General features: G+C 38.9%; 1 protein-coding gene across 4 annotated transcripts in view; it reads left to right on the forward strand.

Moving 5' to 3' along the window:
- The window catches only part of LOC126167365 (HEAT repeat-containing protein 6), a 78,575-nt gene that overhangs the window by 18,479 nt on the left and 41,290 nt on the right, over window positions 1-18,806 (forward strand). For all 4 annotated transcript variants that reach the window (XM_049920474.1, XM_049920471.1, XM_049920470.1 and 1 more), the window contains 3 exons: window positions 9,746-10,012; window positions 10,116-10,300; window positions 18,041-18,270. In XM_049920474.1, coding sequence (XP_049776431.1) covers window positions 9,746-10,012; window positions 10,116-10,300; window positions 18,041-18,270 — 682 coding nt within the window. The remainder of the gene's footprint in view (window positions 1-9,745; window positions 10,013-10,115; window positions 10,301-18,040; window positions 18,271-18,806) is intronic.

Here is an 18,806-nt window from a genome sequence, read left to right on the forward strand (position 1 = left end):
CAGTTTACAATAAGGCTGCTGGGCCATAGTCTATGCAATTGTACTGCAGTGGCTGAGCATCCTTGCATAAGAGTGGCCCTGTGGTTTGTACACTTACAGCATATAGGATAACTCAAGTCTGTTGATGTTTGAAAGTGCACTAATTCACAGAATAAAGTATGGGGAGAGGTAAAAATTAATACACCTGCCTGAATAGACGTGGGTTTTTTATTGAAATCAAAAGCGAGTGAAATAACTGGCCAACAGATGGTGCTGGATAGCAGCATGTCAGAGATGATATGTGAGAATCTTGGATAAAATTAGCTGTATTGAGAGAGGGGGTCAAATCAACCCCGTCTTGGCTGACAAGCCCCGTCTTGGCTGACAAGCCCCGTCTTGGCTGACAAGCCCCGTCTTGGCTGACAAGCCCCGTCTTGGCTGACAAGCCCCGTCTTGGCTGACAAGCCCCGTCTTGGCTGACAAGCCCCGTCTTGGCTGACAAGCCCCGTCTTGGCTGACAAGCCCCGTCTTGGCTGACAAGCCCCGTCTTGGCTGACTGACCCCAGCTGGAAGGTACGACTTTCATGCAGGATGGCACTCCTTCCCATATTGCTACATGTGTGTAAAATCTCTTGTGTGAGTCATTTGACAAGGATCGTTTGCTGAGCTGCCACATCTCTCACGCTTGGCTTTCCAGGTCCCCAGACCTCAATCCGTGTGTATATTGGTTGCGGCGTTACCTGAATTCACAATTCTACTGCGATCATCTTACTCATTAGGGATGGTAGAAGACAACAGGGGCGGGGGGAGATTCAAGGTCAGGTACGCTCGTGTAGCACATTGCTTGTAAGCCAAAGATGCTATAGTTTTTCCAGAGATTGATCAAACATGGCGACAAAGTGATCTGTGTATAAAACAATGAGACAATGGTAATAAAAGAGTTACTATACTGAAAATATAAATATAAAAGGAAACAATAAGAACTACAGGCTATTTTGAAGAAAGATGGAATATAGTAAAATAGGAATGAAGTAATAATATAAAGGGAAACAGTAAGAGCAATGGGGAAGCAGTATATCTCAGATTATGTTACTAATAAGTGAACTGATAGACAGTGAATTAATTGTCTGAATCAAAGCCCTCTGAGAATATTGAAGTAATAGTGAAATGGCGACTATATTGGTAATAGAAGTATGAAAACTGAATAGAAAATTTATAACTAATACTAACAGTAAACCTAAATAAATAAATGATTATAACAGGAAACTGTTTGATGGAAAGTACTACAAAATAAAATGTTTCTTTACAAAGTAGACACGCATAAAAGTGAACACACAAACAAAATTCAGTAAGAGTTGACATGATGAGATTTTCACTCTGCAGTGGAGTGTGCGCTGGTATGAAACTTCCTGGCAGATGAAAACTGTGTGCCGGACCGAGACTCGAACTCGGGACCTTTGCCTTTCGCGGGCAAGTGCTCTACCAACTGAGCTACCCAAGCACGACTCATGCTTCGTACTCACAGCTTTACTTCCACCAGTACCTCATCTCCTACCTTCCAAACTCTACAGAAGCTCTCCTGTGAACCATGCGGGACTAGCACTCTTGAAAGAAAGGATATTGCGGAGACATGGCTTAGCCACAGCCTAGGGGATGTTTCCAGAATGAGATTTTCACTCTGCAGCGGAGTGTGCGCTGGTATGAAGCTTCCTGGCAGATTAAAACTGTGTGCCAGACCGAGACTCGAACTCGGGATCTTTGCCTTTCGCGGGCAAGTGCTCTATTAACTGAGCTACCCAAGCATGACTCACACCCTGTCCTCACAACTTTACTTCCACCAGTACCTCGTCTCCTACCTTCCAAACTTTACAGAAGCTCTCCTGCGAAGGTCCCGAGTTCGAGTCTTGGTCCGGCACACAGTTTTAATCTGCCAGGAAGTTTCAAGAGTTGACATGTTCTTAGCTCCTAAAGCACAGCCTTTTGAGTTAATGTGCTTTGCAGACTGATCTTTTCCATTTATGGTCTTCTGCAGTATCCTTCTGTTGTTGGTCCACATGTTTCGTAGCCTAAATCTCAAGATAACACATTTTAAAATTGTTAGTCTTTCAGAGGGGAGATTTTTGCGTATTGTCAGATCTGACTTTGCAAGATTTCAGATCTTTTTGTATTTGGCACAACTTAACTATTCTGTGTCTTGGTTTTGTAGATCTTAGTGTTTTACACCCTACTTGGTGATTTCTCCCTGTGCATTTGATATCACCTGCAGGCGTAGCTTCTCTTGGGCAAGATTGGTCACTAATTCATCTGTATTCTCTCAGTTGTTCTCTGGAATCCTGAACCGTCTGAGATTATTGCATCTCTGCTATTGTTCAAGCTCGTCAGATTTCTCGATCAGATTTTGTTCAATAAATTATGCCCTATCCTCAGTTTCTTTTAAAGATTTGTTCACAATATGCACTTGGTCCCAGTCATCTTCAGAGTTTCCTGTATTTTAGGCCAGTGACAGCATCAGTAATGATCTGTATAACAAGCCCAAGCATACCATAGATATATTAAAAAATCTTGTTTCATATGTGCATTGCTTGTGCACTTCACACGTTCCACACTATAACGGCTACCGTACTGTGCGATAGGGCAGTGGAACATGCAACCAACTAACTAACTAACTAACTAACTAACTAACTAACTAACTGTCTTGTGACTGGAGTGTGGAACTTGTCTAAGCCATGACAAGTGTGGCAATGTTTGAGATATCAGGGGTGTGGCCATAGCTTCCAGTGTCAGTTCGACTGCAGCACTCTCACTAGAATGGCCGTTGGTGATGTGAGTTGTTTTTGATAATTTTCCATTTTAAATGGAGTTTCACATTACAGATTTTCAAAATAAAATGCAATTATGTCACTAGGCACTCACTGCAAGGATATTTCAATATATAGAACAGACAACTGCTTAATAACACCTCCAAAGTAATGGAGTGTGCCTTTATCTTTACCTATGATATTTTCTTTACATGACTAATAGTCAATCTTAATGTCCGCTGTAGCATACTTGTTTTGTGTGTCTGATTTTTCACCTAATCCATCGTCATTGTCATAATGTTTGCTCTTAATTCAATTGCAGTCAGGTTGTAATAATGTTATTTCAAGACATAATCTCAAGAAAGAACTTCTTTTAACATTGAGCTTTTGTGAGAACACAGCAGATTCTGGTTGCCTTAACTGTCTGTAGTAATTTCGTAGATTCAGTCAGATGGTGCACAAAAAGGCCAAATAGTGGAAAATTTTGTTGAATTTTTTGGGCAAGTTTTATATATATTTTTGAGGGTGCTGAATTTGAATTTTCAAAGTTACACCAAAATTTTGTCCCAGAAATTGGTCAAAACTGGAAAAAAGCCTCAAAAATGGAACTTTTTGATTTTTTGATTATAACTCTGAAATGACGGAATTTTTAGTGAAGCTGACTATTATGAAAATAAAGAGGATAAAATTTCCCTCAAAATAGATGTCAGTGACTCTTTTCATCAGATCAAAATGTGATGTGTAGTGCGTGTTGAAGTTGGCGTGATTTCAAAGCTGAGAAGATGGGTATTGCAGGACATACACCTCTGCTCTTATAGAATTTTGTTGCACATTCATTACTGAATTCCACAGTTGGATGGAGGGTGTGGGGACAGTAGGTTACAGTAGGCTCAGTTCGGGATGATATTTGGATCGAAGAATGTGTTGTTAACATTACTCCAATCTGTGCACTTCAGAAAAGTTGGTGCTAGAGGGGAGGATCCATATGGCCTGAATTGTGAAGCAGCCATTGAAATCAAGCATGTTGTCTCCAGCTTTATGTTGTGCTGCAGGGTGATCCACTTAACTCGTGGTCATAGTTGGCAGTGGCCATTCATCCTTATGGACAACTGGTTGGTAGTCATACAGATATAAAAAAAGACTGAACAATGATTTCAGCAGAGTTGGTCCATGACACAACTACTTTCACAAGTGAGCTGGCCCCTGATGGGGTAGGATATGCATGTCACAGGACTGGAATAGTAATTGCTGGGTGGGTGGATTGGGCAGATCTGGGTCTTCGGAAGGGATTGGTCCCTACAGCAAGGGGTTGGTGTTGGTAGTGGTATAGTGTTAGACTGCAGGATGTATTCATTCTGTGGCAATCAGGTAATCAAAGGAAAACAAGGGAATTTTTTCATCTGGGAAAAATGTGCGAATTTTTTTATTTCGGAAAAACATTGGAAATTTTTCATATTTTGGTTTCCAGTTACATCTTTTTAGTTTTTAAAGATAAGAGCTGATACTCTAATGAGGAATTTTACGTATGCCCAGTACTGCAGAATAATATTGCAAAAATGAAACAGAAATGAGACAATGACACCAACCTATAACCTTAGTTGAAAAGAAAATGTACCATTTACAACAGCAAAACATTGTGTGCACTCAAGTGTCTGCAAACAGCAAAATGTGTCAGTGGCTTTAAGATGAAGAGTATGCATCTCACAGAACATCAAAATATCAGAAGTCCAAAGTGGAAACAGAGAATGACAGCAGCATTCCACGCGATACTCAGGCTCGGTCTTCAAAGTTTCAAGCATAAAGTGAAATCGTGTCAAGTACAACTACTATAATCACTGGTATAAAATTTTGTAATATGAGAACATGTAGTGTACTTATTGCTGCACATCAAAGATCTTTCCAAAGCATGTTTTTTGCTGGGTTTTGTTTTCTAAAATCCCGGGAATTGAGTGAAAGCTTCATCATTCAAAAAATTGATAAGTTTTATAGCTCCAAGGGAAAGTACTCTGTCACTTAACACAGAAAAAATGTACTTTCATGTGGGGTATAGTGTCTTCAGTGGATAAAAAGTTTATTTTTAACTGGGAAAAATCTTTTTTCTTTTCCTCCCTCTCTCTGTGTTATACACCCTGAACTAGGACGTCATGCAGGTTTTGTGGGTGCCAGAACACCACTTTGCCAGAGATGAGGACGACTTTGGTAGGATGTCCTCATTTCAGGCCCTGAAGAAGGATATTGTCCATTTTTCCAGTCCAGGGTGGGACTGAGTGATGCAGGGGGCATTCGCTTGTTGCTGGTTCTTTGGGGGTTCTGGGAGAATTTGGGGTGTATGATATATGGCACGGGACATCTTTCGGGGATTAGGTCTGGGGGATGGTAACTGTCTGTGAAGGCTTTTGTGAGACCTTCAGCACATTGGACAAGGGAGCTCCTATCTACATCTACATCTACATGATTACTATGCAAACCACACTTAAGTGCTTGGTGGAGGTTTCATCAAACCAATTTCATACTTATTCTCTGTTGTTCTACTCCTGACCATTGTGTGGAAAAAATGAACACCTATATCTTTCTTGCGAGCTCTAATTATTATTATGAGCATTTATCCTTATGGAGGTCAGTGTTAATAAAATACTTTCGCATTCGAAGGAGAAAGTTGGCATTGGAAAATTTGTGAGAAGATCCCACTGCAAAAAGAAATGCCTTTGTTTTAATGATGTCCACCCCAAATCTTGTATCATGTCTGTGACACTCTCTCCCGTATTTCTCAATCATACAAAACATGCTGTCCTCCTCTGAACTTTCTCGATGTACTCTGTTAACCCTATCTGGGAAGGATACCACACTGCGCAGCAGTGCTCCAAAGAACGGGCAAGTGTAGTGTAGGAAGTCTCTTTAGTAGATCTTTTGCATTTTCTAAGTGCTGTGTCAATAAAAATCATCCTTTGGTTCACCTGCCTCACAACATTTTTCTGTGTGTACTTTCCAGTTTAAATTGTTTGTAATTGTAATTCCTAGGCATTTAGTTGAATTTACGGCCTTTAGATTCGATTGATTAATTATGTAACTAAAGTTTAACAGATTCTTTTTAACACTCATGTGGATTATGTCGCACTTTTCATTATTGAGGATTAATTGCCAGTTTTCTTACCATACAGATGTCTAAATCATTTCACAATTGGTTTTGATGATCTGACGACTTAATTAGACCATAAACAGCATCGTCATCAGCAAACAACCTAAGACAGCTGCTCAGATTGTCTCCTAAATCATTTATATAGATAAGGAAGAACAGAGGGCCTATAACACTACTTTGGGGAACACCAGGAATCATTTATGTTTTACTCAATGACTTTCTGTCAGTTACTACGAACTGTGACCTCTCTGACAGGAAATCACAAATCCAGTCTCATAACTGAGACAGTGTTCCATAATCACGCAATTTGATTACAAGCTGCTTGTGAGGTACTTTTTTGTGTCAAACACCTTCTAGAAATCTAGAAATACGGAATCAATTTGAAATCACTTTTTGATAGTACTCCTAGGATTTCTAAATCTGTGTTGACTATGTGTCAATAGACCGCTGTCGTTGAGGTAATTCATAGTGTTAGAACACAATGCATGTTCCAGAATCCTGCTGCATATCCTCGTTAATGATATGGACATGTAATTTAATGGATTTCTCATTATGCCTTTCTTGTCTATTGGCGTGACCTGTGCAACTTTCCAATCCTTGGGTATCTTTCATCGAGCATGCGATTGTATATGGTTGTTAAGTATGCACCTAATTGGTATACAGTCTGGACAGGAAGACTTGATTTCATCAAGTGATAAAAGTTGCTTCACTACTCCAGGAATATCTGCTTTCCAGTTACTCATGTTGGCAGATGTTCTTGATTCAAAATCTGGAATATTGACTTCGTCTTCTTTGGTGAAGGAATTTTGGAAGGCTGCATTTAGTAACTCTGCTTTAGCAGCATTGTCATTAATAGTATTTCCATTGCTACTGCACAGAGAAGGCTTTTAATTGTGTCTTACCGCTAGCATACTTAACATACGAACAGAATCTCACTTCCACAGCAGATACGCTGTCCCAGTGTGGCCAGGCTGTATGGGAGGGATTTTTTGGTGTGTATTGGGTGACAGCTGTTGAAAAGACGTTATGTTGTGTTTAGTGGGTTTAATATGGACAGAGGTGTAGATGAAATCATCAGAGAGGAAGAGGCCAACATCCAGGAAGGTGGCATGGAGGGTTTAGGAGGACCAGGTGAAGCAAGTGGGAGGGAAGGTGTGGAAGTTGTGAAGGAATGAAGATAGGGTGCCATGGTCCTGAGTCCGAATCAGGAGAATTCACCAATGAACCTGAATGAGATCAAGGGTTTCAGATTTTGGGAGTCGAGGACAGTTTCCTTTAGACATTCCATAAACAAGTTGGCATACTACATGTCATGCGGGTGTCCATTGCTGTGCTGCATATTTTTTTGTGTACCTTCCCTTCGAAGAAATAGTAATTGTGTGTTAGGATATAATTAGTAATGTGTATGAGGAATGAGGTAGTGGGTTTGGAATTGAAAGGATGTTGGAGAGAAATAGTGCTCAATAGTAATGATATTGTGGGCATGATGGATGTTGGTGTATAGGGAAGTGACATCAAGTGACAGGTAGGGATTGTGGAGATGCTGGAGAGTGAGTGTAGGAAGTAGTTACTACCTTTGATGTGGGATGCTAGATTTCAGGATATGGGTTAGAAGCTTTGGTCAATAAGGACTGGAATTCTTTCATTGGAATCACGATAACCAGTTGCAATGGGGCATTCTGGATTGTTTGTTGTGGATTTTGAGGAGCATGTAAAAGGTGGGTGTGTGGGATTTCATAGGAGTGAGGAAGGAATTGTATAAGGGGAGGGATTCTGGGAAGGCCTCAGGCTTTAAGCAGGGATTTGAGGCTGTGTTGGACTCCTGGGATGGGAGCACTCTGGCTAAGTTCATAGGTGGAGTTTTGGACAGTTGGCACAGGTATTCCACCAGGTAATCACTGTGCTTCATAACGACAGTAGTGGTTCCTTTGTCTGCAGCTCAGGATCTGTTTTGAGGCTGTGTATGAGTGTCCTTTCTTCTGCTAAAAGGTTGCTGGTGTTAGGAAGGGACCTGGGGAAGAATGGTGAGGCCATATTGGAGGTAAGGAATTCCTGGATGGTAACCAGAATGTGGTTAGGTGGAAGGGGGAGGGGAGGATCATGATTGGATGGTGGTGTGAACTGGGAGAGGCAGGGTTTAGTTGGCATTAGGTTGGCGTTGGTTGGAAGGATTGGTGGCAAAGACATTTTTCCATAGCATGGATTGGGAGAGGAGAGCAGGTCCTCGACAAAACCAACATGGTTAAATTTGCATTTGTGTGTTTCTCTTGCAGTCTGACCAGAGCGACTGGATGTCATGTTTGTGTGAGGTGTGCTTGGTTGTGTAAATGTGTGTGTGTGTGTGTGTTTCTCTTTTCTAAATTTGGCTGAAAGCTTATATGTAACAGTCTTTTCATTGTGTCTGTCTAAATCTCAACATGCCATCTTTATGGTGAGTACCAATCTATCCTTTTCATAATATTGTTGATGTTCCAACCTGGACTTTCCAACATTCTATTTAGCCTAATGGCTTTTCTTCATCCCAGTGATGTTTTCCTTTGTTACTTTTCTCTAAAACAGTACTGTACTCAATGTTTGCGCACTTTCTTGTTTCCTGTAATTCTTCCTGACTATAATTATAATTATTCCAAGTGATACCATTTCCTCCCTCATCCTCTCATATTTTTGTGTGTTATTTTCCGCATGTGCCTATGCCACCCTAACTTATGAACATAACCAGTCTCTGTTGTCCTCCCTCCCTCCCTCCCTCCCTCCCTCGCTCGCTCTCGTGGCAAGTTGGAGGCTTGTGAATTGGTATTCTTATATATAGGAATAATAGCACACTGCAAACTGTTTTACAGTTGTGTGTTGGCATCCCCTTTGAGAAATGTTTCCCTTGTGAGTTCATATTCTTGTGTTTAGAATGCACTTCTAGGTTTGGTGTTTTTTAACCTAATTTCAACACCTTCAAGTGAGATTGAAATGCCGTTCAAACACATCTGCTTCATATTTCCACATATTCCATTTTGATTTTCATTCCATAAAACTGATATTAATGAGCTTTGTTGTATTAGTTATTGTGAACAGTTTGAAACTGATCAAAAGTTGTAAAATGTAATAGATATTTCTTAACATTGGTGTATTGTACAAGAATTTTTTTGGTATAAATCCCTCATGGTGTACTAGAATACATTTTGTTATTAAAGTCTCTAATACATTTAAATTGGTTGCTGGACTGGGAGTGAAACCTTTACATGTACCAGTTTTATGAATAGAGCTCTTTAGAGATGCGCTGTACTCAGGGTGCTTAAAACTAAATTGTATGCTTACAGAGTGAGGTACTGCAGTCATTAAGGCACTGAATTTAATTTTTTCATACTTTTCTTAAATTGATAAAGGTTGGGGATGGAGTGGTTTTGTTTGAAGAGGACACAGCCCATTTTTATGTCCGTCCTTTTCCAGTTTGCACTCTCTAATGATCTTGTCACATACTGAAGTTGCAACTGGCTTGTGGTGTTTGCCTCCCTCTACTGAGAATCTATAAAGTAGACTTTGTGTCATCTGTTTTTCAGATGTTTACTGCACATGGTAACTAGAAGATCTCTATATATTTTACAGTACTAAGTAATGTAGGCTAAATATTACATCAAAATTGGGATATTAAGTGTTTGGAAATTGTGTTATTCATTGTTACTAAGTGAGAGTATGTACTAAAATAGATTGAATCATGGAGACTGAATGTAGTTAGTTCTACTGGGAGAATTGTAAACAAATAAGAGACAAAATTGTTCATGTGTGCCTCATCTCAAAGTAAGAAAAGAATTTTCTTCATAACTCTGTTCTCTGTTTCTAGAACTCAAAAGTCAAACTAAGGAACCCAAGACAGGCCAAAAAGACAGAGTCCAGGCCAGCTGACATTGAACACTGTGCATGGAAGACCTACTCAGCAGTGGAAGGTTCATTAAAATCAAGTGCACAAGATTACAATACTGTAGCGACTTTTTTAAAAACAAGTGAGTCTGATTATTCAGATTCAGAAACAGGACAGACTGCAAAGACAAGGAGCTTTCAGGGCAGAGTGAGGCAGAGTTCTCAGTGCTTACTGCAAACAATAATCAAGGTTTAAGGCAAAGTATAATAACAAAGATTAACACTCTTTTTGGTATTTGAAATACCCATTGCAGCTTTTCATTATAAATCTAGTTTCATTTTTAATTTTTCAGGTTATGGACAAAAAAGTATTGTTTGGCTATTTGTCCAACTTTTTACCTGATGGCACAACACAAACTAGGACTCTCATGACTTGCCTTCTGAGAGATCCTTCTTCACAATGTAGACTGGAGATTATTAATTCTTTGTCAGCCATATTTCTAGCTTCAAAAATATATTTTCTACAAGCTGAATGCAGGTGTCTGTTATAACTTATTTTAATAAAAAGACTTCATATTTATAGTTATTACTTTATCTTTTACTCCTGTAAGCTTACTTTCAAAATGTCAGTTACAAAGCTGTTTGAAGGGGATGGGTAATTAGGTGGAAGACTATAAAAGGAAATATTACACTTTGTTTACACGTCACTACACCTTTTCTAAACTATGTCATCATATGCGACAATCAACCGTTAATAATTAATAAGGTCTTTCTAGCCAGTTACTCTTCATTTCATATATTCCAAAGGAAATTTTGTTTTGACTTCTTCTAACCGTGTGTTTGCTCCCTGGGTCCATTAAATCTCCCCTGTAGCATGCCAGGCCAGTTTTTTTGGTTGTATTTCTTGAGTTGATGATACTGGGCCTTTTCTGTTGTGATATTCAATAAATTCTGTTCGCTTTTCCTGTGTTTTGCATTAAAACTGTTTATAACAAAGCAATAAATTCCAACAAAAGCTGTTTTAATGGTTATGAATGAAGATTCACAAACCTTACTGCTATTAATTTTAAAAAGCTTGTCAGTGTGAAAATTGCAAGTGAAACAACAAATCCGAACAACGATGTACAAAATGCAACAGCTTTCAAGCCCAGCATATGGTCTGTAAAGAGCTAAAATTCAAAAAATTCAACATAGCAAGTACAGTGCCCAAAATAGTAAAAAGCATTAATGAAAAACTTGGAAATAATCATATGCTTGTTTATACACATAGAAAGCTAGCAGTTTTTCAGTCTGGTTAAAACTTGGACCTTGATCAATGTTGCTGTAGTTTCCTTTTTTTAATATAATTTTTTAAATTCCTATACCACTTCACAAAGTGTATCTACTTGTACCTTTATCTTTCTCTCTTAAGAATAGGTTTATGTTTTTCACAAATCAGCTGCAGAGGAAATGTAGACATAATTCTAGGGCCATTGAAGAAATTTTTGTATAAATCTGATTTCTTATTTTCCAGTTCATAGGTACGAAATATGGCAGTTACAAATTCTGAGTGTTCCTTATGCTTCATTATCAACGGCAGGAAGTCCAAAATAATGAAAAAAAAATTAAATTGTCTTGACACCCACACACCCACACCCACCCACACCCACACCCACACCCACCCACACACACACACACACATCCCAGCTCTCCGAAATCAGCGTAACCCAGTCAAAAATGTATCATTATTCAATCTTATGTCTTAATGTTATACAAAATAGCAAACCTGTTATGGTCTTATGGCGTTGAAAGAAATTCCTCCACTAGAAATAAACCACATCAGACTCTCATGTGTAACAAGAAAGCAATCAAGTTGCATCAAAGATCAAAGGTTAGGCACATATCAACTTGAATGTAGTGATTGCTCCTCTTTACCTTGGACAGATGGGAGGATAAATTAAAATGGGTTAAAGTTGATCCAATATCCTGAAATCTGAACAAATTCATATATGGCAAGCACCTTGTTCAAAACAAACATTCAGTTAATAATATCACCAGTAACCACCAAGCCATACAACTGCTATAGAAGGAATGAGATACGATTTCATTTAAAGACTTCTAAATGTTTGTTGATAATACATAGTCCCACCAGTAGATATTTAATGTGCAGTAATATGCAGATGATATTGGATAATAAAGTTTTCCTGTGCAACTATAGAAAAAATACTGTGTGAATATGCTGATAATTTCAAGTTGGATCTGAAAAGTGCTATGCTGTGAAATAAGCAGGTCTTAAATTTTATAACATCATATCAAACCTCTTATATTTTTTAATGTTATTCTATATATTTTACAGGAAACAATGACTTAAAATAATCAATACTGTGCTATAGAAATACAGATAGTATGAAGAGCTTTTCACTCTTTGAAAGTGCTGTTTTGCAGCTGTATTATTTGGCAATCAGATTAAGTGCACTAAAAAAAGTAAAATATATTCCTTAAATTGATCTTTGGTAAAGTTGTGAGACAGCCATTTATAAATGCACACACACATCAGTTCACATGATAACTTATATATGATAATTGTACAGTGTTTTAGTGTGTATAAAAGTGGTAAGCTTGTGCAGACATCAGCTTTATCTACTGTGTTCATAATGACATTTTCTGATGAAAATCTTTTCTGTCCCAAGCATGGTTGAGATCTCAATCCACAGCTCATAGTTGTATATTTTTCTTTTCTTTTATAACACTGATTGAAAAATAAATTGAGCTTATTGACTATGTACAAAATACACAAATGCTTCTATGTATATTTCTTTTGGTCTGGGCTTCTCTCCACATTGCAAAGCTGAGTGATGTGGAAATAATAATTCAGTATTCTACAAATAGCATAACCATCTAAAGTTAAACCAAGTCAACTTGAAACCATTAACAGGATAATAAACAAAGAAATTATGAAGTGACATGTTATGATTTCCTTTCAGTTTATATTGATTTTTAGAAAGGAGACAATAACAAACATTGTATCCTGAACGTAAGGATAGAAAGTAACTCTATATTGACATATGTACATATCATTTGTATAATAGTCATTTTAACTATTGATAATGTTACAGTGCAGTGCACCATAAGGGCAGTGTCAGATTTAGATAATAGTTGAATCTACTCAAATATTCCTGTAAACAAACTGCACTTACATTCCACTAAAAAAAATTATTTTTGAATATATGTTCTAATTATATAGATAAAAAATGTACTCAGCAACTGGTGGCAGGAGAAAACGTGTAAAGATTAAGTAAATGTGCAAGCCTTAGGAGCCAGTGGCTTCTTCTTCTCGAAGAAGAATTGAAGAGGAAGGAAGAGGAATGAGAAGGAAAAGGAATGAAAGAAAAGGACTTGAGAGTTTAGGAAATGAGGAGAGTTTTGAAAAGAGACTTACGGATGGAATGAAAAGGAAAGAGTGATTGTCTGGGACAGCACTGGACAAGATTTGAGAGCTTTAAGTTGGAAGATGTGGAAATAAACAACACAGAGATTAATGGCATAACACGCATGGAATTAGCCGAGCAGTCTAAGGCGCTGCAGTCATGGACTGTGCGTCTGGTCCTGGCGGAGGTTCGAGTCCTCCCTCGGGCATGGGAGCGCGTATTTGTCCTTAGGATAATTAAGGTTTAGTAGTGTGTAAGCTTAGGGACTGACGACCTTAGCAGTTAAGTCCCCTAAGACTTCACATACATTTGAACATTTTTGAACTGGCATAACATTGTGCAGCGGTTAATAAGAGCAGAAAGCTAAGTATATTTTATGTGGTAGAGATAGAGGGTGGGAAAAATAGACAGGTAATAAAATGAAAGATACAGAAAACTAAAAGGGAATGCAGAAAGGAATAGTTACACTCAGAAGAAATGCTGAGTGTGGAGAAACATAAACTAAGGCCAGGTAGATAGTGAGAACCAAGGTCATGTTGTTACGCCAGTTCCCATCTGTGGAGTTCTGAGAAATGGGTGTCAGGAGGAAGAATTGGTGGTAGTCATACCAATGTAGAAGACCAAACAGTATTTACGTAACAGCTAGTATACAGAAAGTGATTCCACAGATGTCTCTCCCTTTGATAATATACATTTTGCCACTTTCAGGGCTTGTATAGCTGGTGATAGGAGGGCTGTATAGAACAAGATTTACATTGGGACAGTTGCAGGGGTAGGAGCTCTAGGGTAGGGAAATGGGTGCAGAAGGATCATAGGGTCTGATCAGGATATGTGGAGATATTCCAAGAATTTCTAACAATCCACCATTGCTTCACAACTCTTTTTCAGGACCCCACAACATAACCCTAATCCGTCCTCTGCAGAACTCCAGGCTCTTTGATCCCTAAAAACTGATGACTGCATCTTTATCCTCCCAGTGGACAAAGATCTACCACTGTGGTACCTGATTGAAGGGAGTATGTAAATAAGGGTCTATGTCAGCTGCCTGATATCTCTACATACAGCATCTGCCATCAAGAACCCATCCCTGTCATACAAACTGACCTACAGTCCCTCCTCAGAACTTCACGAATAATACTTCAGTCCATAGAACTACTTAGCCCACCCAAACCACATACCCACACCTTTTACCTTCTTCCTAAGATCCACAACCCAGTCCCCCTTACCATCCCATAGTTTATGGTTTCAAAGCACCCCTGAATCTATATCAGCTTTTGTTGATTAACATATGCAAGCAGTTGTAGAGAGACTTCCCTCCTATATTAAAGATACCAGCCATTTTCTAGATTGTCTGAAATCTGTGCCCATCCCACTCCCACCAGACACCTTGCTTGTCACCATTGATGCTACTTCCATCTATACCAACATCCCCCATATACATGGTTTGTCTGCTGTTGAACTTTTCCTCAATCAATGGCCACCTCATTCCAGACCTATGACATCCTTTCTGCTTACCTTAATCAGCTTTATACTTACCAACAGCTACTTTACCTTTGAGGGTTAGACACATAGATCAGGGACATGGCCATGGGAACCAGTATGACTCCTACCTATACTAAGCTTTCCATAGGTCAGTTGGAGGAGGCTTTCTTGGGATCCAAAAGTCTTCCGCTCCTGATTTGGTTTAAATACATTGGTGACATCTTTCAAACAATGGAAAATCCAGCCTGGAATGCAACAATGTTATGAAGAGGAAAGTTGCTACTCACCATATAGCGGATATGCTGAGTCGTAGATAGGCACAACAAAAGGCTGTTACAAATTTGCCATATGGACTCATGGTGAGCCTGACCATTAAAATTTTAGGATCTCTAAATATATTTTCCCAATTAAATTTCACATTGTCCTATTCCTTTTTTTTTTGGTGCATTTTTCCTTGGCATTGGCCTCATCCTCACTGAGAATCAGTTGACATTAAACTTACTAACAAACAACAGTACTTGCATTTTGACAGTTGCCATCCTTGCCATGTCAAATGTTCCCTCCCATACAGCCTTGGAATATTAGGCAAACATATTGTTTCAGATGGAGTTGTAGGGAAGCAGCCTACTCACGCCGTATAAAATTCACATCAGTCTTTCCATTGTGTGCCAGCCTAGTCCGCTGTAACTAGCTCTGACATCATAACTGCGCAATACTTTAAAAATCAAGTAAATAACCTGAAATGTTTCTAGCGTGTCAGGAGTAATACTAAATGTTGAATGTCAGTTCAGTAACTTTAACCATTTTCGAAATTTGGACGTTTTTCTGTAAAAATCATTGGCGCAACAGAAAAGAGCTAGAAACTTAAAAATTTTTATTTAGATTCTTTTTTCATAATAATTGAGTAGAAACAGTCTTCTGGACCTCACAAATTAAGATTTTAGTTGAAATTCAATATTTTCTGGTTTTTATCTTAAAAATTAAGGAAGCAAGATAGATTAAGTAGGCTAATAAATAAGGCTAGGATGTTTAAATTTAAGTAAAGTGGAGATCCGCTATAATCATAAAGATGTGAGAAGTTGCAACTGAATAACTATATAACTATAGCGATAGTGTATCTCCAAAGGGCAAGTTCAGAGCTCGACTACTGCGTGTAGTGTAATTAAATTAATTCTCTCGCCCAAAATATTTGACTTAGCCACGTCAGACTTTTATTATGATTACTTACCTGTGTGCTGAATGCACATGTAAATTGAGAGCTTCATCGGCCATCAGCCAAGGAAGCGATGATTTATTCAATAACAAGTGGTGCATTACTAGCCCAGCGGCTAGTTGGGAGAGCCAATTTGATCAGGTGTTCCCTTAGCCATCTGCACCGCGGCTTTATATATAAGAACACTGCGCGAGGAAAGAAGGCCCCAGTTCTCTCCAGACGCTGATTAGCGCACCATCTGTGTCGGGAGTCGTGTTGTGTCGGTATCATTGTTATAAACAGCCTCGGATGCCGTATTAAGTTAATCGGGATACGCGTAACCATGAAATCATTTTCGAGTGAAGTGTTAATTCTGGGATGACTTTAATGATCTATCTTCAGTTTGCGTATGTCGTATTTTCACGTTCCGTCGCGGGACAGACATTCTACCATTATTTAGCGTGGCGTTTGGTGAACATTATCATCAAATTATGGCGAGCATTCACTTAAACATTTAATTTGGACAGTTATAGTTGCATCAGCGCATTAGACTCTGAACTGCTCTGGTAGTTGGATTGTGTGGATTCCTTTTTTTTTTTTTTGACTTTCAGAATATAGTGAACGTTTTTACATGATCGTTTTTGATTATGAATCCCAGACAATGTCCTAATTCCTCAGAGCTTTAAGCTGTAGCTATAAGTGTATTTCTCAGATGAAGTGGGCACTAGGAATTCTCATTACAGGCTTCACGTTTTGCTAATCACCTTCTGGTTGCCAATATTGTAGTTAGAGAGCCAGTGTTGAGAACGGCAAAAGACAGCATAAATAATAGGAACATTTTAAACAACATAATTCCACCCGCCGCCCCACATATGGTTAAACGGCAGTGAATTGCATCATTTCTTTTCTACATAACATTCTACATTTATATAACAACAACATATAATTTCCACCCGCCGCCCCACAGAGTCTTACAGCAGTACACCACCATTCTCAACTCAGCCTTCCTGGACATAATTACCCCACCAGTGTAGTTCTAAAGCAGATTTCCTGGACCATCACATCCAATCCTGGTACTGCTGATCCCTCCAAAAGACTGCATAGGTGTACACCTCATGTCACTCAGTATTATCCTGCTCTGGAATGTGTTAATCAACTATTTAACTTCCTAAAATCATGCCCTGAAATGAGGTCCATTCTGTCTGACATTTTGCCCACCACACCTAGAACAGCTTTTCGGTGCCTCACAATCTTCCCATATACTGATCAGATTCTGTACTGCTTCTGCACTCTATGGATCCTCCCCTTGTGACCAACCCCACTGTAAGACTTGCCCTATGCACCCTCCACACCAGCCCTGTTAGTGGTAAAGCACATACTATCAAAGGGAGAACCACCTGTGAAATGACTTGTCCTGTACCAGCTAGTATGTAAACAGAGTTACGTAAATGATGTTTAGCCTTCTGCATTGGTATGACTACCACCAAGTTATCAGTTAGGATGAATGGACATGGACAGAGGGTGTATACTGGAAAAACACAATATCTTGATGTTCCCCTTATATCAGTTTCTCACTACTCCGCAGGTAGGAGAACAGGTGTTATGTCATTGGTTCTCACCGCCTGCCTGACCTTAACTTGTGTTATTTTATGAGGTCTCAGCATTGCTTCACAGTAACTTTTTTTTCACTTCATTTTCTGTATCTTTCACTTTCTGATCTATCTGTGTCCCCCTCCCCCCTTCCCCCTCCACATTCAATGACTCAGCTTTCCACTCATATTAATTCATGTATGATGTATGATCAGTAATCTTGCTCTTGCTTTTGCTCTACCTTCCATCTTTAAGCTTTCAGGTTTTCAAATCTTGTCCGGTGCAGGCCTCAACAGTTAGTCTTTCCTTCTTATCCCCTCTGTTAAGTCTCCCCCATCTCAGGGTTATTGCTGATTTTTGTGAACTCTTCCCAATTCTTAAAACTTGCTGGCCCTTTTCCTTCTTCCATCTTCCTTCCCCTCCAGCCCCTCTGCCAGAAGGGGGAGCCACTGACTCCTAAAGCTTGCACATTTACTTAAGCTTTATATGTGTATTTTCCTCCCACCACTTGGTGAATAGATGTGTTATCAATCCAATTACATTGCACTACTATTTTAGTTACATATGAGTAAGAAAGACATCATCAATTATATGTTTGTTCTTATAGTGGAAAACGCTGTGCAGCATTCACACCATACTCAGAAACTGTTGGAAATATTATTGAAGAAATTCATCGTTCCCTGTGTTTGGCTCTTTCTGCAGAAAATTCAGTTCCTGTAATAATCCAGCTTCTGAAGTGCGTAGCAAGATTGGTGCAAAATACGCCGTACCATAGATTGAGCCATGGGCTTATTATGAAAGTTGTTAGGAACACAAGAGCTTTTCTAAGGCACAAAGGTGAGTTCTTTGCAGTAGGCTTCATTCCTGTATCCGTAGAATTGATGAACTCAAAAACTATTAGATTGTGGGCAAATGGGTTTAAATAAGTTTCTTTTGGTATTTGATGTACTCTGTCTGGCCCTAAATGGATTGTTTGAATTTGATTTTACTGATTACTGCATAACACTGGAAAACTTGGATTTGGGTGTCTGCATATACTTTTAATCTCGGCTCCATATTTCTTCATATTTGCTTCAATTCTGAAATAGTACTGCTACTAGTCTCTTTTTTGTGGTTGAAGTTGTGTAACATTGTACTGTTATTGTGAAATTTCAGGCAAGCTAATTTAACTGTTACTTTTCTTGTAATAAAATACAGCATGACAGTTATTGAACTAACTTCTGAACGGTTTGCATTAGGACATTCAAACTGCATGGTTGGCCATGAGGCATGATGGGAATTAGTGGTTTGATTTAGCAATGAAGCCCACTGTCATTTGGATGGGTTCATCAATAAGCAAAATCGGTACATTTGGGGGACTGAGAATCCATATT

Source organism: Schistocerca cancellata, chromosome 1 (genome assembly GCF_023864275.1).
Source record: "Schistocerca cancellata isolate TAMUIC-IGC-003103 chromosome 1, iqSchCanc2.1, whole genome shotgun sequence".
NCBI classification, from domain to species: Eukaryota; Metazoa; Arthropoda; class Insecta; order Orthoptera; family Acrididae; genus Schistocerca; species Schistocerca cancellata.